General features: G+C 40.5%; 1 protein-coding gene across 4 annotated transcripts; it reads right to left on the reverse strand.

Moving 5' to 3' along the window:
- Nucleotides 1–8,483: 8,483 nt before the first annotated feature.
- LOC110052278 (uncharacterized) lies at nucleotides 8,484–25,265 on the reverse strand. 4 transcript variants are annotated; one of them, XR_016208509.1, is made up of 5 exons: nucleotides 25,119–25,265; nucleotides 22,500–22,776; nucleotides 19,947–20,445; nucleotides 9,997–10,208; nucleotides 8,484–9,826 (listed from the first exon to the last, which is right to left on the reverse strand). XR_016208509.1 is itself a non-coding variant. In XM_020758388.2 (4 exons), exons 1-4 carry the CDS (start codon nucleotides 25,249–25,251, stop codon nucleotides 9,740–9,742), a joined length of 996 nt encoding a protein of 331 aa, XP_020614047.1. In that variant the 5' UTR covers nucleotides 25,252–25,265; the 3' UTR covers nucleotides 8,484–9,739. The 4 variants fall into 4 exon arrangements, 2 of the variants coding, with proteins under 2 accessions (XP_020614047.1, XP_089150005.1); XM_020758388.2 differs by lacking the exon at nucleotides 9,997–10,208; XM_089293879.1 differs by lacking the exons at nucleotides 8,484–9,826; nucleotides 9,997–10,208 and adding an exon at nucleotides 16,456–18,566.
- Nucleotides 25,266–25,559: the final 294 nt, after the last annotated feature.

The following is a 25,559-nucleotide window of genomic DNA, read 5'->3' on the forward strand; positions in this document are numbered from 1 at the left end:
CAAATAACATCCGAATAATGGTTTAGGAGATTTTGGTTATATGATGTTTAGAAGTTGACAAACATTTTTACACGCCTTAAAAATTTGAAAATTTAAGGTGGCTTTGTACCCTATGAATAGATTTTTTTTTTTAAACTTTGCCAAAAGTTGCGTCTTATCATGCTTATTAAAATTTGATAACATAAAAAAAATTCGCCGTGCCTTTTCTGAATTATAAGCCACTAAAGCTGTAATTAAGGGAGTTTCTAGCAGGTTATACTGTTTTATAGTAGCCTATTGTGTCACAAAAATGATAACAACGTGTTCACCAATGACTGGGCAGTTTTTTGATTCCATGATTGTGGCATTAAGTGATAAAAAGTGGTAATAATTATCAATGAAAATCTAAGCCCTGGAAACTGTTTTGAGCCACCTTTTAAGTCTGAATCAAATGTGAATATATCATGCTTAAACACATCTCTATGTTACCTGTAAACTTATATATGTATGTATCTGGCCGCCTAATAGGTGGCCGCTATATAGGAAGGGGTTTCATTGACCTTTTCATCAAGAGGGCAACTGGTTTTCCGCACAGACGTGCAAAGATATTTGATCCGAAATTATTATAAGGAAAATTTCCCACTAAGTGGTCAAACTAGCTGGGCAAAATGGTCTTCACAGCCGGTCAATTTTACCGTCACCCGGCCCTGAAACGGGTTGAAACCCCTGGTATAGGGATTCGACTGTTCTTGCCTTTACAGCCGAGAGCCCGTCAAAAGCGTCGAGAGATGTGGCCGTCTCAGTTGCAGAAGCAAAGGTGACCCGCCGTTTTACCGGCTTCTGCGGGTTGCAAGAAGCGGTCACAGTAAATGACTTTCAGGACTTTCGTGAACACTTTTCTGAAGTTGTCGTTTCGTTGCAAATTCTCCCCGTTTTTATAGACAAGACAGCTTTCACAGGGTTAAAGCTTTCCTTAACTAACTCACATCTTCTTTATTAAAGTGGAATCCTTCTCGGCGCAGGGTCTACAGAGAGTATTAGTTATGCAGCTTTCTAGATCTAGACTGCAAAAAATAATTCTCTCGAGGTTTAAACAGGCTTGTGTCAGTTTTCTTCGTCTGTCAACATTGTTGACAAATTCTCCGCACTGGATACAAACAACTTCTTTCGAGTTCGGGAACACAACGACTGTCGAAAACGTTTTTGTCGGTGTCACCTCCCCCATTTTCTCCCTTCGAAAAGATCGCGCGCGGAACTCGTGAAATCTGAGAAATGCCAATCATGTTTTTCGCGCCGAAAATTGGGGGCTCTGAATGACTTCCGTGCAAATGAAACAGGTCGACCTCTCGCGACTTCGTCGCTCGCGCTCGTACATTCGTCGCTCGCGCTCGCGCATTCGTCGCGCAATCTGCCTTTCGCTTCGCGAGAGACTGAGCGAAGGTTTCTGCCTCTCGCTTCGCTCGAAGAATGACTAAGCGAAGGTCGACTTGCATCAAGTCTACTGGTAATCGAGCCTAATAACAATAGATCAACAACTCATTATAAATGCACACACTGACACTAAATCTACACATCTACACATATTTACTTCTATATTTTAAAGTCAGTTGTAATTGTTAAAATTTTGTCGACCTGTTTAGTTTTCCGGTGCCTTTGCTATCTACAGATCTGTACAGTGTACTGTAAAGTACAAAAGTTGTTTGCAGTAATCGCGTGCGCTCAAATCCAGAAATGCTGGTTAGCCCAACGTAACACCGTTAAAAAAAACAATTATTTACTATACCTTGGTATAACGAACATTTTGGTTGTGTTTATGGAAATTCGTTATATCGGAGTTTTCGATATAACTGATATAACAAACCAATATCCCTAATCCCTTGGCCCTTCGTTAAATCCAGGTTCCACTGCACCTCCCGCTCTCGTAGTCTAGAAGGGGGCGGATTAGGACGAGTGACTGTTCTTCACCAGCGTACTGGAATGGGTAGTCTGTCCACAGACGTTTATGTTTTTGCTACGATATTTTTTTCTTCTTGATCTTTCCCCAACCCCACCCCCTTGCGTTTTAGCGGGTGTATTCCACGCGAGGGGGTTAATATTTCGCTAAGCTTGCGATCTCGACGTACTCAAGACAAAATAGAGGATCTGTAGACAGATTAGAAAATGAAAAGTGCTTGTTACACAGCCAGCAGAAAACAAAAAAGAATGCCTCGCAGTTTTCTTTCTTTCAAATTTCCTCTGGGTTATAGAAAAAAAATGGCTGTTGTTTTATTTAGAGCCAGTTTCTGAAACGTTTGCTCAAGGTCTATGTCGGCATAATTTGTATAATTATGCTTTTAAAAAATGGCCTGGTTCGGTTCTCTGCTTTCATTCAGGGGGACGACAGAACAGTGGCACAGATTTTTGTCTCTCTGTCCTGTCAGTCCATGATTTTATTATTTCTTTAAATTTATTGTTTATTGATTGATTGATTGATCTATTTATTGATTTATTTTTTTAACACTTTGCTCAGTTGTTGATTTTCTCATCCCAAATTGTAGTTCCAGTCGTTTTGGAGCAGTTTTCTTCCAAAACTCCACGAAACTCACCTACGTGCGAGAGCCGTCTAGCGGGCTTCGACTTGTTTCTCGTCCAAACTCGTCGACACAGACAGATAAGGACGAGGAAATTTGAACGAGTTTGCCGTCAAAAACTTGCTCGCCAAGACGAGAAATCTGTCTCGGCCATGGGACTTTCTCAGCTTGCCCGAATTATTTTTCACGTCCACTGCCTTCGCAGGATTTTTTTTTCGGGGTCAAGTCCCCTGCACGAATTTTTTTTTTTGGTTGGGGGACACATCCAAATTAAACAGACACATCCAAGTTAAAAATGGTTGATATATAGTGCTATTGCCTAAAATGGCCCTGCATTGCAATCTTTATTTGATGTGAAATGTCATTATTGTTTAGTGGCTGTCCAGTAACAACAATGAAGCCGAAGGCGCCACTGCGTTAGGGGGTTCTGGGGGCATGTCCCCCCAAAGTTTTGCAAACTTAAAGCGTCTTTGGTGCGTTTTCCACGATTTTCAGCCGATAGATTTAATTTATCGATCGCATTTGAATGGCAATGCGTCGTTTACTTTACCAATTCAACCTAAAATATATTGAAACTACCCATACTAAACCCATGTTAACACCTCATGATTGTCTTTGATTCCAACGTTTGTCCAACCGTGGTCTTGCCTGCAATCTCAGGGGAAGACGTTACAGTTCGGCAGGTGTGTGCACATCTGTGTCCACAATCTTCATTTACACATTTCAGTTGTGAAATCATTCCCATATGTTGAGACTTTTAAATCAAAGTGCCTAAGAAGTAAAAAATAATTGCTGCTGGTTTGAAAGGCTTTTCAAAGTAAAGAAGAATGGCGTTTTTCTTTTTGGAATATCTTTTTTCGTTTTAGAGATATTCACGTTTTTGTGTTATGAGTGATGACGTCATAGGTGGTTCCACTAAAACAGTTCAACACTCAGTCAAGAATATCTCAAGAAATATTAGAGCAGTGTCCTTTAAACCTGGCACCAATACAATATATGTATAATACAAAAACGTAAATATCTCTAGGACGAAAAAAGATATTCCGAAAAGGAAAACGCTATTTTTCTTTACTTTGAAAAGCCTTTCAAATCAGCAGCAATTATCTTTCACTTCATAGGCACTTTAAACACGGGTCAAGCAGTATCGCTGTTTACAGCACATGATTCTATCACTTTTAAGCCATGGCTACCAGTATCCATAAATGTATCAGCCTGGAAAGAGAAAATGTCCGTTTTCCTAATTGCAGAGAAAATCAAGTGAATGGGGATTTCACCAGGACCCAGAAAACTGCGGGGTAAAGTGGCTGCCAATAATATGTGCCCTTCAGGCGGGTACAGTTTGTCAGCCCGACAGAAGAATCCACTCTGCTTTACACGATTTTTTTTTCAGTCACCTTCCCTTGCATGAATTTTTTTCTGTATTTTCCCCGCCGCCCCGCCCCCATCACTTTTCTAATGTTCCGTCCCCAAGGGACGGACCATTAGAAAAGTGAATGAGGCGGGGGGTGGGAAATTTTTTTCGCGTCCACTCCTTCCGCAGGATATTTTTCGGGGTCAAGTCCCTTACACGGTGGTGATATTCTACTGTCGCAATCTTAATCTTGACACTCACCACAATCTGATTGACTGGAACAGGCTTCAAACAATTTCTTTTTTTTATCTTTCACACAGTCGTTTTGCTTTACTGTCAAAACTATACACCGGAGGAAACATAACCAAGTATCAGACACATTTAAACGGCTATTTGCCCAACTAATTGCATTTTTTTTTTTGTTTGATGTTTAGGCATGCAGTGAATCAAGGTTCTAGCTAGAATTCTGTGAGTGGCCGTCCAGTGACAAATATGGGGCCAAAGGGCCTATTCCGCTTGGGGGTCTAGGGGTTTGCCCCCCAGAAAATTTTGCAATTGAAGCGTTTTTGGTGCGTTTTTCACGATTTTCAGTCGATAAATTTAATGTATCGATTGGACCTGAATGATAATGCGTCTTCAAAAACCTAAAACAGATTTAGATAGCAGCAGACATGTAAATATTTTAAGGAAAACGACCAATTTTTTAAGTTTGCAAGACATGTTTCGACAGAGCTTCTGTCATCTTCAGTTGAATGAATGATTACAAAGCAAGTTGAATAATAAGTAGGCAAAAATGCTAATTAAGACAAATAGTAACAACAAGAACGTGAAAAGGTGTAAGTTAAAAGGATAATTTTAGATTTACATGGTGTAATTGCTGATTGAGGGAAGGTAGTTCTTTTTGAATATGAATAGCCTCCTTTATCTTGAGTTGAAAGCTGGTAGTGGCGTGATCTAAAATATGAAAGCAGTCTATTGAACACAATGAGCGACAACGTTCAGAATTCTGAAGATGTTTGAAGATGTGAGAGGCCCTATCAACGGCTAAGTGCTCACGTACGCGTGTGGAAAAATGTCGGGAGGTTTCGCCGACATAACAGGCATTACAGCCCGCACATGTAAACTTATAAACCACACGTGAACGAAGCCCGCCGGGGATAGGGTCTTTCACACCAAAAAGGTTACCTATCTTGAAGGAAGAAAAAACTAATTTGATGTCTAAATCATTACAATAGCGCTTGATTAAGTGTCGAATCTTCTTCTGAGTGATGACAGAAAAATGGCCTATGTATGGCAGCTTAAAGTAAAACGTGGGCGAGGTGGTAAGGGGGTAGCCCCGGGGACAATGATTGCTATGGGTCCCAGTGATGTAACGGGGCTACCCCCTTACCACCTCGCCCACGTTTTACTTTAAGCTGCCATACATAGGCCATTTTTCTGTCATCACTCAGAAGAAGATTCGACACTTAATCAAGCGCTATTGTAATGATTTAGACATCAAATTAGTTTTTTCTTCCTTCAAGATAGGTAACCTTTTTGGTGTGAAAGACCCTATCCCCGACGGGTTTCGTTCACGTGTGGTTTATAAGTTTACATGTGCGGGCTGTAATGCCTGTTATGTCGGCGAAACCTCCCGACATTTTTCCACACGCGTACGTGAGCACTTAGCCGTTGATAGGGCCTCTCACATCTTCAAACATCTTCAGAATTCTGAACGTTGTCGCTCATTGTGTTCAATAGACTGCTTTCATATTTTAGATCACGCCACTACCAGCTTTCAACTCAAGATAAAGGAGGCTATTCATATTCAAAAAGAACTACCTTCCCTCAATCAGCAATTACACCATGTAAATCTAAAATTATCCTTTTAACTTACACCTTTTCACGTTCTTGTTGTTACTATTTGTCTTAATTAGCATTTTTGCCTACTTATTATTCAACTTGCTTTGTAATCATTCATTCAACTGAAGATGACAGAAGCTCTGTCGAAACATGTCTTGCAAACTTAAAAAATTGGTCGTTTTCCTTAAAAACTAAAACAGATTGAAACAACCCATAATAGACGCATCAGTTGTGTTAACACCTGCATGATTGTCTTTGTTTACGATGTTTGTTCAACGTTGATCTTAGCGACCATCTTGGGGGAAGTATAGGAGGTATACAATCGTACAATGATACACTAAGGCGGCTTATATTAAGGGCCCATTAACCGATTCATGCGCGCGCTCGCGCGCGTTGCTTAGGAGGTGAAATTTCACTTCCGGTCATTTACGTCAGCCTGAGCGCGGAAAGTGAAAACAACTCAAAAACTTGCAAATTCGCATCCATTTTAGATGTTTTTCTTTGTGTTTCGCGAAATGCAAAGTATAAAAAGTACAGGCAAAGACAAAATAAGAGAAAGACAGAAAAACAAGACCAATAGAAAAAGAAAAACTAACTCCGTGTGGCTTTGTTTGATCTTACTGAAGTGCGCTGGTAGTGTAAATTGCGCACGCGGTGATAGGGTAACTTCCAATATATATCGGGCGCACTTCCGGTTTCTTTAAATGCTAAAGGAAACGCGGTTTTGATTAAATCCAGACTTTTTAGACGAATTTCGATTAAAGTCAACGTTGGCAACATAGCTATGCGTTCCTTTTTCGAAATCACGCTTTTTTCAGAAAATTACGAATTTTTCAATATTTTGAAATGCTCTCAAAATCTGACCTTTTAGAAATGAAACAAAATCGATGCATAGCGTAATGAGGATTTAAATTAAAAAATTAAATCAATGAAAAAAAACCCAAGAAAGTAATTTACCTCGGAGCCTTTGCATTTTTTCTGTATTAGTCACATGGCCATGGGCGTGGCCTGATAACGTCATCACTAGTGTTACTGATCATGAAAAAGTTGAAACACATGAAATAACTCTGAACTAACTAAAAATGATGAGGTTATGTGAGACTAAATTTTCCTTAGCAACGGCTCGAAAAGATCGGTTAGTGGGCCCTTAAGGAATATTGTATTCTGTTCTAAGCTGTCCTCAAATTCATGGGATTGACTTGTTCAATGTAATGTAATTTGGAATTTGTATTAAAGATTAAAGATTAAAGATTAAAGTAACTAACCGTTCGCCATGCCAGTGTGCACATCTGTATATTTATACATGTCAGTCGTCAAATCACTCCTATATGTCGTTGCTATCAAAACAGAGTATGTGCTTGCTTAATTGCAAACAAATCACACAGGATGGCTGTTTATAGCACATAGTTTTTTTTTTTTTTTTTTTTTTCATTTTGAAGCCATGGCTATCCGTAAGGGTTTTTCTGCAAGGATCACGGTTTGGCTAGCACTGTCTATGATGAGGTTGCTGCGCACAAAATGTAATAGCCTTGAAGGGAAAAATTTCCGTTTTCCTTATTGTAGAGAAAACCAGGTGAATGGGGATTACACCAGGACAAAGAAATTAAAACTGCAGTAAAAGTGGCTGCCAAGGTACCCTTTTTCTTCACTTCTCCGTTGCTCGATTTTTTTTTCGGTCATCCTCCCTTGCATGAATTTTGTTTTTGTTTCCCCCCCCCCCCCCCCATCACTTTTCTAATGGTCCGTCCCTAATTCATTCCGTCACGCCAACAGGATTTATACCCCAGAGCCGACCCCGTCACTTCTTCACCAAGGTTAGACTGTTTTAAGAATTTGAAAAACAAACAGACGCCCTCATTACAAATTTGGCACGAAATTAAGCAGCAAAATGTTTTGCACTTTTTAATACCCTAAACTGTTTCCTTGGCTCGCAAACGAAGAAAAATTAAAATAGAGGAATGATCATTTTGAAAAACGTCATCAAAAACATTTTTTAAATTTTATTTCCAGAAACAAAATTAAAAACAAAACAACAATCCGAAAACATTGTTCTCTCGCCGGTTTACTACGGCATTACAGTTGGCTGGCAGTTTAGGATAGTTAACTTATTAAGGGGATTTAATACCGGAGGATTATTTGCAGTCAAAGGTGTATTTTACATTAACTGTCCAATTTCCCGCGCGCTGATTGACTCATTTTCATCATCAATAAGAGTACAGACGGATAAAATTTTAATTTATACAAGCTTTCAAGTTCAACTTTCAGCTGTCAAACTGTCCATTTTTTAACCAATGAGAATTTTTTTTAAGTAGCTAATCAAAAAGCGAGAAAAGCTATTGACAATGTTCGCGTCATTTTGAATGAAATTCACTTATCTCTGTTTACGGCAAGTTTACTGCGGAACCACCCGCCTGCGGCTCGTGGTTCCACAGCCACTTTGACAATGTTATGACGCAATTTATCATCAATAAGAGGACAGACGCACAAAAAAACTGACGCAAATTTGTTAACCAGAGAACACCAGAGAAAATTTCTGGTTCTTAGTAAACCAATCAAAATAGCGCGCGCGTTGACGAATTAAATTGACATCACGTTCTTTTAAATTGCTATATTTGCTCTACACTTACATACGGAGTAGTAGTTTCGACTCGGTTTTGAAATTGCGGTATTTGGCGATTTTTTGCGATATTGCGGCGTTCAGAACTCCCCAATGTCCTGTCTAACTAGAGCATACCACACGGTAACAACTTTCAAGAAATTTAATAAGTATAAAATATATAAACATTATACAGTATATTTAAGTATATAAGGCCATCCCCCCTCTTTTTTTTCGTTTATTGTCGAATGTGTTTCTGATTTTGGGTCGGTCGGTCGGAAAAGGAAAAAAAACAAAAATAAAATTGGAAAAGGAGTCTGGAGCTAGGAGGCCTGGTACCTCAGCATAATATACGTGGAGCCTGGAAACAACAAGGTGTGCTTACAAAGTCAACATCGCGGCAATGGAGGAAGGAAAAAGTCGACGTCGTTGTTAAAATCAAACGAGAACAGGGAAAAATTAAAAATCTGTAAGGTACAAAATTGCTTATGTTTCAGATTAAAGTGACAATTGTTTGAAATAATGTGTCATTGCCTTCATTGCCTTCTGTGTAACTTTTTTTTTTTTTTGAAAACGCGAAAATCTGGGTCGGTCGGACGACGCTAAACAGAGAAAAAAAAAGGGGATGGCCTAAACAAAGGAAACATGACCGTGACGGTGTTAGAATGTCCGATCTTGATTAGCGTAGATTTTTAGGATTTTGTTTCTCCGTTTTCTCCTTAGTTTTAGTTCCGATTGCGAAGATATATCAAACACGAAAGACCGTGTTTGACCACATTTCCAAAGACTCCAAACACCTCGAAGTTCGTCAAAAATACTCCACCGCCTGTCGCATTTTCAACTCTCTTCTCGGTGTTTGGAAATCATGTGGTCAAACACGGTCTTTCGTGTTTGACATCTTACATCAAAACTCTCTGGGCTAAGTTAGACCTAGAGTGTCTAAAGTTTCTGCCAGACAGGACTCCACAAACCACCTCTAGGCAAATAAACTTTTACCTTTTATCGCGTACATGTGTTTTTTTAGAAACTAGTCCTTGAATCTATATAATTCTGAATAGACTATTGTAGGTGTCATCTATTAGGAGAGAGCTTTCCTTCAGCAATTTTCTGTTGGTAAGTTAGTAAAATTTATCCATCTATTTAGTAGTTAATAGTAAAATGTAATCCATGTGTTGTGTGAATCAATGCACCGTAAAAGAGACTGGTAGATCTGATTGTTTATTGACAAAAAACTGGACTAAAAGCTATTCACAGATTGAAACTCATTCCTTGATCAATAATATTGCACAAAGTTTTGTAGTGGTCATTAATTTTCAACATTGATCAAAAGCAACAGACTGTCATGTTTCATGAAAATCGCCATTTTCTGGCTGGTATAGTGTGAAAACAGCAGTTTATGAGTTAATATCCCTGGTCCACATCCACACAAAACTTGAGTTTTTCACCTGCCTCGTACAAGGCAAGGTTCTCAGCAAACAATTCTGCTACCTTAAAAATAAATACGGTAAAATCAAGTTAATCTATGAAGTACACAAATATCACAACAAGGACATCCATGAATATATTCTGTGACTAGAAGGAGATAGGTCACCCCTCCTGGGTGGACTCATCACCAAATTCTAAAAGTTTCAATTTAACGAATATGACTGTTCACTTACACACAATTGAATCTAGCTTTCTCAAGCTGGTTATCTGGAGCCCCTATCATCTCTACATCAAATCTTTATCCCATGGATATACTTCTCAGTCATCTGCTATCTCCAACCCAAACACTCTCGCACTTTTTTGCTCCTCTTGAGAGATCAAGATGGCAGGGCTGGATTGTATGTAACCAGAATTAAGTGCACTTCTCCAGGAAAGTGAAGCAAAGCTGGAAATGAAAAATTTTAACCAACCTTCAATTTTTCTGTGGAGGTAGGTTACCTTGGGGTATAAACAAAAACAACCATATTTGGATCGGCAGATGTATCGTTGCCATGGTAACCGCACTAGATGACGTCGGCCTCAGGACCATGTTTTGAGCATAAGTTCCACTCTCAAAAAGTTAAATTAAACGGGTCTGGTTCTCGGTTGCATGTGCACCAATTCAAATGAAATTCATACAGATGGTAGAGCCACTCTCCCAGTTTATAAATTTCCCCGTTAAAGTATTTTGGGTTTTATAAACAAGAAGAAAATGCTCGTCTCACGATGTTCCCTGTCAGCCATTTTGACAAGCAGGAAAAACAAGCACAACCATATTCGTAATTTCACCGAAAGTACTCTTTCCACATAATCCAAATTAGCAGCAGAGATTACACAGATATTGACGTTTCTAAATATTATAAAATCAATTTGGGGAAAACTATACTCTGGCCATGGGTGCTGAAGACACCTGGGGCAAATTGCAAAAAATTGCAAAATTGGCAATTTTGAGGGCTCTAGTATTTGGCTCAAACAGGCTTTGGAGAGAGAAAATCAGTTTCAAAACTATCTTTTATTATCTTGTCTGTTACCTACATTTAGTTAATAAGGTTTTGGCCAACGAATTTGATGAAATATAAATTGATACAAAACCTACCTTGAAGGTTTGGGAATTTCTTCAGGATGCTTTCGTCGCGTGGTTCTCTCCAATGTCTCCCCTTCGCTCGCTCCAATTTCTTGACCAAATCTAGCGCTGACTCTAATCTAACGGTTACTCCCATCGAATATCCAGTTTGCTGTGTTTCAGACCAGAGATGATGATACAAGAAGCCCGCATACACTTGACAAAGAATAGTTGAAAGGTCAAAACATGGTCCTAATACTTACAATTGCTGTCGTCGAGCACCTAAATTCATCAATATTATCCAACCAGGAAGTAAAGTAAATGTGTCGAGATCAATGTACAAAGCAAATGCATGCCTTTGAACAATCCAAAGTAACGTCTTTGGCTAAAATCGAGTCAGATATTGCGTTAGTCGACAAGCTAAGAATGGTGAATAACTGAACGCGTAGGCCGTGTAATGTAAAGACACAGTCAAGATAGCTGACAAGGGAAATGTGTTTATTCCTCGTGCTTCGTCACGTGATATATCAACACATAATGACTAGCTAGGAAGGGAAAGTCTAACTCAATACATACAATTTATGTCACATCCTTCCCTTCAGAAACATAAACTTGAAGAATAAAATAAAAATAAAATAAAATAATATTTCGGCTTAAAATAAATGTCACTGTTCCTGGTTTAAAGCAAAATAACTCAACTGAAAACAGTCTTTGCAATCTCAGATTGGTCTATAGGTCAAGCCGGTCAGGTTTCATTACTCGTCTGCCGCTTCGGGTGACAACTGGACCTGCACTGTTCTCCTTTGCTGGTTCTGTGTGTTGCTCTTGGGACGGCATATCCTGTAACACAGTGGGAGCTGTAGGTCGGTCAGGTTCATCCCTTGGCGGCTCCTTGTCCTGGATTACAGTTTGGTCTGCTCCAGAAGACAGTTCTGCATTCAAACTACCATGTCCTGGAGCTGGGCAAACTCTTAGATGTTGCCGGTTGCGACGATACTTTCTGCCGTCTTCAGCTTGCACTACATAGGATCTTGGTGTATGGTGATGTTTGACCACAGTGGCTGGCTTCCATTCTTTGGAGTCCGTCCAGGGCTGCAATCGAACTTTGGTCCCAGGCTGAAGTTCCTTCATGTCCTTGCTTGCATGGCGGTCAGGGTATTTCTTCTGGGTTTCTTTGGTCTTCTCCAGATACCTGGTTGTTGCTTGCAGGCTGAAGCAGACATTCCATCACGGGCAACTTATTTCTCAGTCCACGACCCATGAGTAATTGTGCTGGAGACAGTTCAATGTCTGGTAATGGCGTTGTTCGATAATCCAGCAAGGCCAAGTGCTTGTCATCATTCTTTCGCCACAACTTCTTGACAGTTTGGATAGCTCTCTCCACTTCTCCATTAGCCTTGGGGTAATGTGGTGATGTGGTGGTATGCTTAAAGCCATAATCTTTGGCAAATTCCTGGAGCTCGCTACTGCTGAACTGGGGACCATTATCTGAAACCACTTCTGCTGGGATTCCATGGACCCCAAACTGCCTTTTCAACTCCTCTACCACAGCTCCACTTCTTAAAGATTCCGTCTTTGTAACTTCGAGGAATTAGCTGCGATAGCACACAGAGAGTAAATAATGTTCTCCGTGAAATTCAAGGAAGTGATGGTGGCACAGAGGGCTTCAGTGGTTCAGAGGGCTGTTTCTTGTCGTAGTCAGCACACACACTACAATTGGTGACCATTTGCTCAATTTCCACTGACATTCCAGGCCAAAATAGTACCTCTTTGGCTCTCTGTCTACATTTAGCTATTCCAAGATGACTCTTGTGGATCTGACGGAGCATTTCAGGCCTTAGCAACTTTGGGACAATAAGGCGTGTTCCTTTGAAAAGGAGTCCGTCTGCTGTAGTAACCTCATCCTGGAATGTCCAGTAGGGTCTTGCCTCGACGGGAACTTGGGGTTTTGTGTCTGGCCATCCAGTTTTCACCATGGTAAGAACTGCTTGTAGCTCCGGGTCTTTCTTGATTTCCTTCTGGAATTCTTTATATCGTTCATCTGAGACTGACAGGACCACATTTATTTCTTGGAATTCTTCAAAAGCACCACTGTCATCATTCTGCACAGACGCTCGACTCAAGGTGTCTGCCAAGTCTTGCTTACAACCAGGAATGTAGCGTATCTCCACATCATACCCACGCACATTGAGGTTTTTTTCTGAAGTCTCAGTGGTACTTGTGAGAGAGGTTTGGTGCTGATAGCTTGTAGTGGTTTGTGATCAGTCTCGACTACAACACTCCTGCCATAGATATACTGATGGAACTTGCGACAGGCAAAGACAGCTGCTAACATTTCAGACTCAATGGGTGCATACCTCGTCTCTGTATCAGTGAGTGCTCGAGAGGCGTAACACACGGGTTTGTTGTCTTGTAACAACACTGCTCCAAGCCCCTTTCCACTTGCATCGCACTGGATTGTCACTGGCTTCGTGACATCATAATATTGTAGCACTGGAGCTTGTGATACAAGTTGCTTGATCTTCTTGAAGCTCTCTTTCTGTGGATGGTCCCACTGGAATAATACATCTGACTTCTCTAACTCTCGTAAGGGAGCATCCATTGTGGATAATTGGGCAGATAACGACTCAGAAACTGTTTAAAGCCAAGAAGTCGTTTCAAATCTTCTTTGTTTTTCGGTTCAGGTATTTCATGGATTGCTTTGATCTTCTGGGGATCAATCTTCAGGTCCTCGGCAGTAAGGAGGTGTCCTACCTAAAGTACTTCTTTCTGACGAATCTTCCATTTCTCCTTGTTGAGCTCTAAGCCTTTTGCGGACGCTCTTTCCAGAAATTTGTGCAATCGCTCATCGTGTGTTGATTCATCTCCAGCGATGATTACATCGTCCATTATAACTTCCACACCACCCAGGTCTTCAACCATTTGATCCATGGTTCTTTGGAAGATCTCTGGGGCACACTTTACGCCAAAGGAAGTCTTGTGAACCCGTATCGGCCAATTGGGGTGTTAAAGGTACAGAGAAGTGAAGACTCTTCATCTAACTTCAGCTACCAAAAGCCACTCTTAGCATCTAGAATGCTGAAGGTATTGGCACCCTGTAGACGGCTGGCCACTTCATCAACTGTCTTCAAGGGGTAGTGGGACCTCTTCATGGCAGCATTTAGATCTCTAGGATCGATGCATAGTCTCACTGCACCATTCGGCTTCTGAACTACTACAAGCGAGTTGACCCATTCTGTTGGTTCTTCTTGCCGCACAATAACTCCCAGTTTTTCCATCCTTTTTAGTTCTTCAATGACTTTCTCTCTCTCTCTGGTACTGGTACCTTCCTTGGAGTATGAACAACAGGGATAGCACCATCAGTTAGTTCTATATGGTAGGTGCCAGGCAAACATCCTAGTCTTTTAAACAGTTCAGGATAGTCGTCCAACTCTACTCTGCTCTTCGGTGGGTTTTTGCTTGTCAGCTGATGAACTCTCTTGAGTAGGCCAAGTTTGACACAGGTGTTTCCACTAAGCTCTGACTCCACTTCAGGTTCTACCACAAAGAACTTGACATCTTCGACTTTATCTTTGTATCTTGTGCTCAAAACTACTTCTCCACGAGGCTTAAGCTTGTGCTTGGAAAAGGAAACCAACACAGTGTGTGTCTTTTTCAGGAGTGGCAAGCGATGACGCTGGTGGTTGCTGTAGGTCTTCAGCGACATAACATTAGCTTTCGCGCCACTATCCAACTGGAAACGAACTCGGGTATCCTCCGCCTCAACCACTTCGTAAAATTGCTCATCCTCTGCAGTACAGCTTGATTCAATTGAGTAAACAAATAGAGACATATCCTCTTCATCTTCTTCTTGGTCCGACTTCTCCTCGGTTTCTTGTTCTGAATCTTCTACTTCTTGTAGGTTGTGGACTTCCTTGGCCATACAGAAGTTAGCATAATGATTCATCTTCTTGCAGTATTCCTGCAGTAGTTTCGATTCGTAATCCTTCGAATCGGCATTCTTTTCTGTGGGTGGCTTCCTTTTGAACTTGTTTTTGTTTGAACGCGGACGATTCCAGGGCGGGCGTTTTTCCTGATTCAGTGTTTTCACGGTTGGGTCTTCGTCGCTGGCGAGTTTTTTCAGACTGCTGAGATTCGTTTCGTAGTTTCGACCGATCTCGATGGCCTTTTCGCATGTCAACTCGTCAGCCAGGTCGAGACACTTCTCGCGAACTTTAGGGTGTTTACAACGGAAAACAATCGCGTCTCGAACCATGCGCTCTTCCTCTTGGTAGCGACAATCCTTGACTAGGATCTTCAGATCTGTGACAAACGATTCGAAACTCTCGCTGTCTCCCTGACGTCTTTCGCTGAATTTCAACGCAGCCATGATGTGGTTTTTTCGAGGCGCGCAGTATTCTTCGAATTTTTTCACTACCACGGTCAATTTCGCAGCATCCTCTGGTTTTGCGAATGTAAATCCTTCGAATACGTCCAATCCTTTATCGCCTACCCACACCTTTAAGTAGCTGACTTTGACGCTATCGTCTTTATCGTGCAACGGACCTTTGAAGATGCACATGGCTTGTCTGCTGAAGCGACGCCATTCTTGGAGTAAGTCTTGTACGGTCCATGATATCTGCGGACTCTTGTATTTCGCCATTGTCGTTGTATTTCACGTCTATCCTGCAGTAAATACAATCGATGGGTATTCCATGTACAGTTGTCAGTCAGGCGTTAGCTCGATGACTTATTTGGGCATGGATATTGCTGCTCTTTCTGACACCATGTAATGTAAAGACACAGTCAAGATGGCTGACAAGGGAAATGTGTTTATTCCTCGTGCTTCGTCACGTGATATATCAACACATAATGACTAGCTAGGGAGGGGAGAGTCTAACTCAATACATGCAATTTATGTCACAGACCGGAAGTTCGAGAAGTACGACTGCTGACCGGATGTAAGACAATGTAATGGGATGTAACACCGGATGCAAGCTTAATGATATCCTCTTGTAATGGGTTTTTTTTTAACAATGGCAATGGTGAAGAAAGCCAAAACAACAGAAAAAAAAAACAAGACTTAAAAAAAAAACAAAAAAAAACGAAAACCGAAGAACCTAATAAAAGCATCAAAGAAAAATTAAACGTTGAGCAATCTCATACCCTGGGAAACTAGGAACAAGGTTGAAATGTTTAGGTGCAAAGTCTAACTCGGATTCATACGCACCAGGGCCCCACGTTGAATTTTATTTTTGTTGAATGGGTACTAGCCTGCGAACGCAGACGTATTTCCGGCTGTCACTTGATTCCGCCGAAAAATAACGTCTGCGAACCCGAGCCAGGAAACGATTTCTGTGACGTAATGACTTTTGTTTCTCCTTGGCCAATCAGATTCCATGATAGAATGAAACTTGAGTGCTCCTCGCAGCGAATACCTCACGCAGTAGTTCTGGGGTTATTTGAGCTAAACTGTGATTGGCTTAGAATTCCTACGTCACAGAAATCGTTTTCTGGCTCGGGTTCGCAGACGTTATTTTTCGGCGGAACCAAGTGACAGCCGGAAATACGTCTGCGTTCGCAGGCTAAATGGGTACAAGTGCAATCTGCATTTTTGGCACGCACAGCATGAATTTCCCTTTTTTTGCATACCTGTATAGAGAGACAGAATTCGAACGTCCAAGAGTTCTTAGAAAAACTAACTTCCTTGTTCTCATTCAAGCCTGCACATCATTTGTTGTTAACGAAAACCTGAACATATTTTAACACCTGTCAGTACTCCTGGATTTACTGTAGCTAAACCAAGAGATGAAAAATGGTATCCTCTCTTATACAAACTTGATCCAGTGCTGTAAAGCCAATGGAGGTAGTCAGGTTGCGTAAAACCATCAGTGAAGCGCTTTTCTTTTGTCCTCTTTATTCACTACTGTATTAAAACAGTCATAAAAGCGGATCAAAAGTCGTCCTTTTATCCCTCTATCTATGATATATTGAACCAAAAATATCTAAAGAAGAGACAATGCCATTGCGATAATGTCGCTTTATCTGAAGCTAAAAACACAAACAAACAAAAGCGCGTATATCGTATTTTAAAAGTACAGCCGGTCAGCAGTTTTGCTCCTCGCATTTCCGGTCTACATACGTTTGGTCGTAAACAACGATTTCTAGCGTTTTCTTCGCTTCTCAACCATGCACCACGGAATGTACGGCTCAATTTAGCCAAAGACTTAATTCAGAATCGTTGCAGACATGCATTTGCTTAGCTGTGATCTTGATGCATCTATTTAACTTCCTGGATGGATTGTATTGATGAATTATTATATGGCTGTGTCTCACAAAGACTGGGAACTACCGAATTCACGAATTTGATTGGCTGAAATCGATATTGACCGCGGTCTAGATTTTCCCATCTAGACCGGCATCTAGCTAGACCGGTTTCATTTTGCGTTGAAAAAGTAACAAACTAAAATACAAAAATGTACACCATTTCTTTTATTTTCTTCTCATGGAAGTGCCAAAAAGCTTGATGACAAAAAAAAAGTAAAGAGGACGAGCAAATTTCGGCAGGTTTAAGTTAAGCTCATCGCCGTTCGCAAGCAAACTGTCAGCAAACCAGTTACATTAAACGAATTAAAGCTTTCTTCTTTGCCATATAATAAACATCTTATTAACCGAGCTAAGTCGGTCTATGGGAGAATCTTGACCTCGACCGTGTGTACAGACCTCACTGCGTTCGGTCTGTACTCACGACCTTGGTCAAGATTCTTCCATACAGACCTGCAGCTCGGTTAATAAGAGCTAATTATTTCGATAGTCGACACACGACTGTGTTTGACCTGTTCGACTGTTCTATATTCGGGTTAATGCATCATCATCTCTGGTCTAAAAGTACATGTTCGGTGAGGCTAGCCAGTTAGATTTGACCTTTCCGCTAGAGTCTGTGCAAGATTCGGTCAAGAAAATGGAGCGAGAGAAGTGAGGAGAGACCCAATAACTATACGACAAAAGCATCCTGAAGAAATTCCCAAGAGTTGCAAGGTAGGCTTTGTTCAGTTTATATTTCATCAAATTCGTTGGCCAAAACCTAATCAATCAAATGTAGATAACAGATAAGATGATAGAAATTACTTCTGAAGCTGATATTCTCTATTTAAAGCCTGATTGAGCCAAATACTACAGCCCTCAAAATTTCCAGTTTTTCAATTTTTTGTAACTTGCCTCGGATGCCCTCAACACCCATGGCCAGAATATAATTTTCCCCAAATTGATTTTATGATATTTAGAAACTTCAATATCTATGTAAGCTCTGCTGCTAATTTGTTTTTTTGGGAAAGAGCACTTTCGGAGAAATTACGAATATGGTTGTGCTTGTTCTTCCTGCTTGTCAAAATGGCTGACAGGCAACATAGTTTGACGAGCATTGTCATCTTTATTATAAAACCCAAAATTTTTTAAGGAAAACGACCAATTTTTTAAGTTTAAAAGACATGTTTCGACAGAGCTTCTGTCATCTTCAGTTGAATGAATGATTACAATGCAAGTTGAATAATAAGTAGGCAAAAATGCTAATTAAGACAAATAGTAACAACAGAACGTGAAAAGGTGTAAATTAAAAGGATAATTTTAGATTTACATGGTGTAATTGCTGATTGAGGCAAGGTAGTTCTTTTTGAATATGGATAGCCTCCTTTATCTTGAGTTGAAAGCTGGTAGTGGCGTGATCTAAAATATGAAAACAGTCTATTGAACACAATGAGCGACAACGTTCAGAATTCTGAAGATGTTTGAAGATGTGAGAGACCCTATCAACGGCTAAGTGCTCACGTACGCGTGTGGAAAAATGTCGGGAGGTTTCGCCGACATAACAGGCATTACAGCCCGCACATGTAAACTTATAAACCACACGTGAACGAAGCCCGCCGGGGATAGGGTCTTTCACACCAAAAAGGTTACCTATCTTGAAGGAAGAAAAAACTAATTTGATATCTAAATCATTACAATAGCGCTTGATTAAGTGTCGAATCTTCTTCTGAGTGATGACAGAAAAATGGCCTATGTACGGCAGCTTAAAGTAAAACGTGGGCGAGGTGGTAAGGGGGTAGCCCCGGGGACAATGATTGCTATGGGTCCCAGTGATGTAACGGTTAACCACTTTTTCAATTAAATGGGCAGGGAAAAGGTTCTTTTTGAGAATTTCAGTAAGCTTGGTTATATCCTCGTGTAACCCCAACCAAGTGTTGTTGATCTTGTAGGCCCTGTCAACAAGAGTCCTAATGAAACCTACTTTGTATGAGTACGAGGTGAAGCTAAAATAATTAGTTAATAACCCAGTAAAGGTTTTCTCACGGTAAACCCTAGTTAGGAAGGAATTAGTGTCACTATTATCAATAAGAACATCTAGAAAGGGTAATTTGCGATTAAGTTCTTTTTCCATAGTAAACCTTATGTTGGGGTGCCTAGAGTTAATGTAGTCAAAAAATATAACAGCACCGTGCTCAGAGTGAAATGAACAAAAAGTGTCGTCAACATACCTACAATAAAATAAAATTTTAGAGCATTGAAAATTCTCCAACCATAGTTTTTCATGATGCCCCATAAAAAGATTGGCTAATACGGGAGCAAGGGGAGACCCCATGGCCACACCATCAATTTGGTCATAAAAAGAACCGTTAAATAAGAAATGGGTCTGGGCGGTGGCTACAGTGAAAAGGCTTCTAAGTTCAGGTTTACTTAACTTAAAACCCAAAATGCTTTAACGGCGAATTTTATAAACTGGGAGAGTGGCTCTACCATCTGTATGAATTTCATTTGAATTGGTTCACATGCACCCGAGAACCAGACTCGTTTATTTTTACTTCTTGAGAGTAAATTTTTTGGTCAAAACATAGACCTCAGACCAACGTGATCAAGTGCGGTTACCATGGCAACGACACACCTGCCGATCCAAATACGGCTGTTTTTGTTCATCCCCCCAGGTAACCTACCTCCACACAAAAAATGAAGGGGGGTTAAAAATTTTCATTTCCAACTTTGCTTCACTTTCCTGGAGAATTGCTCTTAAATATATTATGTCATTATATTGTGTCTGAAGTTAGGACTTACCTCTTCAGGAAAGGAGACTGCAGCTGTGTGAGGTGTGATAACTACTTGAGGCATCTTCCACAGAGCACTCTCCTTTGGAAGTGGCTCGACTTCAAACACATCCAGTATAGCTCCAGATATCCAGCCTTCATTTAATGCATGAATAAGACTTTTTTCATCTATGACATCCCCACGACCAATGTTAATGAAAACAGGACGCTTGTCTTTACCACTCTCAAGCACATTTCCGGATAAGAGATATTTAGTGGCAGTTGTACTTGGTAATATATTACAAACATAATCACAAGACTGAAGAACTTCAGGGAGCCTCGACAAAGTTGCGTAGTGGTCCACAAACTCTTGCCTGTCAGATTTGTCTCTGCGTCCCACACCCCAGACCGTCATATTCAGAGCTTTGCATGTCTTAGCCAAATTTTGTCCAATATCTCCAAGTCCAAGAATTCCAATTGTCAGTTTAGGCATCACACAATATTTAGCATTAAGTGCCCACTCTTTGTCCCTTAAATGAAGTAAGGTAAGCAAAAACAGTCCTGTGAGTGAGATATGAATTTCCTCCAAGATGAACGCAATACTCCAAGAGGATCAGATGTCACATAAGGACAATCATCCCTTTACCTACAATATTACTTCCTATTAATTCTGATAAAGTTTTTTGTTCCTTTACTTATCAAGACTATCCTAAATCGTTAAAATAGAAGTCAGGTATTCATGACCGACACCTGCTAACTTAGCCAATCAGAGAATAACAGCCTCAAATCCCTCAACAATGCAAAACCTGCATCCCCACAAATCTACTTGTAGATAAATAAACAAACAAATACTAAAATAAATGAAATTAATGAAAATTAACTAAATAAATCTCTCAGCTGTCAGTGTGGGATAACCATCATGTAAGTGGCATGCAACAAAAACTATTTAGTGGGTCATATTATTCACTTCACTTGAGTGTGCCCATATCAATTCAATTTTGTACACTAACTACCCAAAATAAGCATGCTGCACTTAAGGACGATGCCTACTAAATGCAAAGGTTTTTGCGCCAGGTTAGGACCTTGCGGAAAAAGTAGATTTTTGCAAGGGCTATCGGAATCCACAAAGAAAAAAGAGGGTAACCACATATTTTTTCGAGATAATTAGCCTTGAATCTTAACAAAAATGCTGACATCAGCATTTTTCTAAAACAGAAGGAGAGGGTATTTCTTCACAGCTTTCTATAGAATTCGCCTTTACATACAGAAAAGCAAACACATTTATAAAGATCTGAAAACTACATGGTAAATGGTAACATAAAAACCATTTTTGGTATGTTTTTAATTACAAAATTGTTGCAACAGTACTTTTAGCGTCTCTGACAGCCTTCCTCTGTTTCAGCTAAAATACAGTCTAAATATCTTTTGTTCACAACCAGAAACTAATCACCTGCTGAATAGGCTTGCCACTTCCATTTCATAACATAAAATATAGGAGTAACCACGCGTTTTTTAAAGTTATTGATCCTTTTTTAAACTTTTTACGGTGCCTGTTACATTTGTTCCTGTCACTTCCCCAGTAAGTAAAACATTTGCATATCTCACACTTGTTTTGCGCGCATACTATGCCATCTGTAGGTAGATGTTTACAGTTGGATTTCAGTATAATTTTCGACAGATAACAGCTAGTTTTTCAGTTGGAAGATGTTAACAATTAGTGGTTAGCGATATGCTGCTGTTCTGGTGTTCCTGGTTTAAGTACAGGTTCATTAAACTTGATTTGGTCACAGTAGGAAAATTTTGCTTTCAATTTAGTCATGTACTTGGTAGCACAGTTGATGGCATCATGTCAACCCAGCGTGTGCGTGGCGCTTAAACCATGCCTTGCGTGATGCGCAGAATGTGTGCACACTAACAAAAGCAGGCACCATCCTTAAAAGACAGGGAAATCATCCCTAATAAATAACACAAGGCAGTGTTAATAAAAGATTCAGTTACTTAAATAATACAAAAGCACACAAAAACCCTGCGGGGGGGGGGGGGGGGGGTCCTATTTGAAAAGGTTGGGGATGCTCGTCATCTTGCTTAGGGGTTCCGGTCCCACTTAGGTTGTTGATGATCAAATGCCACAATTTTATGCTGTCAAAGTATTTTGTAGGGTGCACTGTAAGAAATAATAATCAAAGAAATGCTCTTATTTCCATTTTTTGGCTCGATTTCTATTGGTCTCTCAAGTCCGGTCTACTAGTGCAGGCTCCTTTCTTCAGTGAACAGCGGCTGCTAATTGAGCCTACTCCATTTTAAGTGGCATTTTTTAGGGGTCAAATAAACCTCAAGTCACACCCAGATTGGTCTCCGTTAGGGGGTTTAATCCAAATTTTCCGATGAACATCCCTGACCTTTTCATGTGGAAGTCCCTCTCCCCTGGGACAAAAACCTGCAATGTACAATACACACAGACACATACAAACTGGGAAATGCTGTATAATTGCTTTTCCTTCACTGACTGATCTATAATATTTAAAATTACAAATAATCTTTGAATTAATCGGAATTAATGGCATATAAAACTCTGTATATATACCATTTGCATTCCTGTTGATCACGCCACAGCTTTCGGAACTCCCTCTCCCATGACACAATGTGACCAATGACATACTGTACCATGGCAGGACCAAAGACTCCACCAAACCTCGTTAGTGTCAAAGAACCCTTTTGTTGAGGTGTGACATATTTAATAGCTTCTTCCACTCCTGCCCAGGTCAACTGCATCCATTCAAGCTCAAGTAGACTTGGCAGGTATCTTGGTGCAGTGTTAGGATCTGATAATATCACTTTGGCCTCTTGTAGCTTCTCAACCTCTAGGTGCATTCATAATTAAAAACATTTTAACCATCTACTTTTACAACTACGAAACAAGATCATTATAACATTAAAAGTAGACATGGCTCTCAAAAGAGATGTGCAATGGATGGCAAATTTTTTGATACCCACAATATAAAGCCCTAATTTTTTCCATCTTTTGAGCTCCTAGTAGTCACAGGGTAGTGATGACCTAATCAGGGTGCATGGCTTTTAAACTCAATCACATATTTGATGGTACAGTCCACATATAGGATCTTTTTATTTGGTTTTCAATTCCAAGCAGTCAGTGTAAAATGCAGACTGCAGACTGCAGACTGGAGGCAAATTGCAGACTGAGGGTAAAATGCAGACTGCAGGCCACGGGTAAAATATATACCACAGACTACAGACTTTTTAAGTAAATATTGTTATTAGCGGAGCTCCGGCAGCCCAAAGGGCCACCAAGCGGAGCCCCATACTCATAGGAAAGAAATGGAAACCCATGAGCTGATTTTCTCATGGTTATCATGGCTAGCAGTATTGCTTGTGGGCGCATATGCATGACGGTGGCAACAGCGACGGCAATGAAGTCGTGCAACATGGCAGCCATACTCCAAATAATAGGTTGACAGAAACATGCAACCTTGGTTTACCATTTACTTCTTTAATATTGGTTATCCATGTTATGAATTCAATCGACACCTGTCAAAACAAGGTATCCGCTGACCAATATCACATGACCATATCGTGGACTCAAGTTTACAGCTCATAGAGGTCACATGTATTTTTTGAAGTTGACCGCTGACCAAGTGCTAATTTTCGATTGGATGGTGGGCCCATGTCAGGTTAACTTGTTGAAAACAGGGCAGGATTGTTCGGAAGCTGGTTAACGCTAACCCAGGATTAAAACTTAACCGAATTATAACTTTTTCCTCTATACAAATGTTTTTTGCTGCTTTGTTTTGTGTATATGGTGATTATTAAAACTCAAAACAGAAGGCCAAACAATAGACAGAAAACCTCACCACAAAGTTACAAAACTCAAATCAAATTCTACCTTTTCCTGGGTTAGCTTAATCAGGCTCTGAACAACCCGGCCCAGGAGCTATGCTTTTAGGCTGGCCTAAATCTATATATTATTTTCCATTACCAAGAGCTGATCGTAAAGAGGATCACTTAGGCTAACCACAGTGAATAATCACTCCGGTTAGTCTGAATATCACTCCGGTTAGTCTGAATATCACTCCAGTTGGTCTGAATATCACTCCAGTTGGTCTGGATATCACTCCGGTTAGCCTAAATATCACTTGGGTTAGACTAAATAACACTCCAGTTAGCCTAGTTACAGTTAGTTCTCAATGATAGAACAATTTAGTTAAAAGTCTACAGTCTGTGGTATGCATTTTACCCGTGGCCTGCAGTCTGCAGTCTGCAGTCCACAGTTGTCATTTTACACTGACCAGTTTTTCCAAGGAAATAGCACATGGGGCCGTATAGGTCCTGTGGGTAGGGGGTGCATTTTGCTACATGTTCCTTTTAATCCCTCAAGTTATGATTTGCTGTCTGTGGTCTAAAACTGACAATACATGGCCTTTAATCTGTGATCTGCAGTCTACAAAATGTACAATGTACAGGAGAACTTGTACTGGTTTGTCTCATACTGTACTTGTGTCGTTTTGTCACTCCGCCAACCTCACCCTGGGCTCTGGGGGTTACTCCGTTATATGGCCTATATAGGTATATGCGGCCCCAAAGGGTTAATGGTTTTTCAGCCGTTTTGTTCATAAATAGGGTACTGGTCGAAGCCATTTTGATCACAAACAGTGTTTGATTTTTGCACTCTAGCCTTGAATTGGGCATTCTTTTTAGAAGATGCTACTTTTTTATCATTGTCGATAAGACCGATCAAAAAAAGCCCTTCACAATACCTTTAACATCGGTCTGAGCTAGGAAACTGAGTATAAGGCAGGTCTGAGACAGGGTATTGATTAGGGGTCAGGCCATAAATAAAGTTTTGAAAATCGGAGATTTTGGTCATAAATAGGGCAAGGTTTTTGGGAAGCGGGCCGCACATCCCCACCCAAATTTTGTCGGAGTAGCCCCCCGGGACCCCGGGTCACCCACTACTGCAGCATTAACTACACGTTCTTTCATCTGCAGCTCTTGCGATTCGTGTAATTATCATACAAGCATATCTCATGACCATTTAAATGGCAAAACCAGGTGAGGTTTCTCCCAATTTGCAGCCTACTTATAGAAACTTCCTATAGCACCGAAAATGGGACGTCCCAATAGGACTTTTGGCCACACTTTGAAATTAGGTTTACGAGGGTTAAAAAGATTGTTTTCTCTCACTTACCTCCGCTGCAGCCAACAGGAACATTGATAAATTTCACATGTGGGCAGCGTTTAGTAAGATCGTTGGCTAGGTCAGGAATAATAGAAGAGATATGGACAGTCTTCACCACCCTCCGAACACGCGCAGCCGCCATATTGAATTAGGAGGAGGAATGGGAGTGAACCAAAAAGTGACTCTATCCCAGACCCTAAAGTTATTGTTGAGACTCTGTGCTTTTACGAACTAATCTCTTGCATCTGCCCACGTTTGGTTCACAATCGTTGGGATTTTTTTTTTTTTTTTTTTAATCAAGTAGAAAATCCAAGATCGGAAAGTCCTATATAACCAATGTTTGCCCTTATTTGGATTCCTTGATTGTTGTATGAACTGAAAAAGAATGGTAGTGTCCATCTCTCAGCGGTAGAGGTATTGAAAAAATGTTGGAAATGTTGTCAGCCACCT

This window comes from Orbicella faveolata, unplaced genomic scaffold, assembly GCF_042242905.1.
Source record: "Orbicella faveolata isolate gen_17 unplaced genomic scaffold, um_ofav_v1 contig_25, whole genome shotgun sequence".
Taxonomy (NCBI): Eukaryota; Metazoa; Cnidaria; class Anthozoa; order Scleractinia; family Merulinidae; genus Orbicella; species Orbicella faveolata.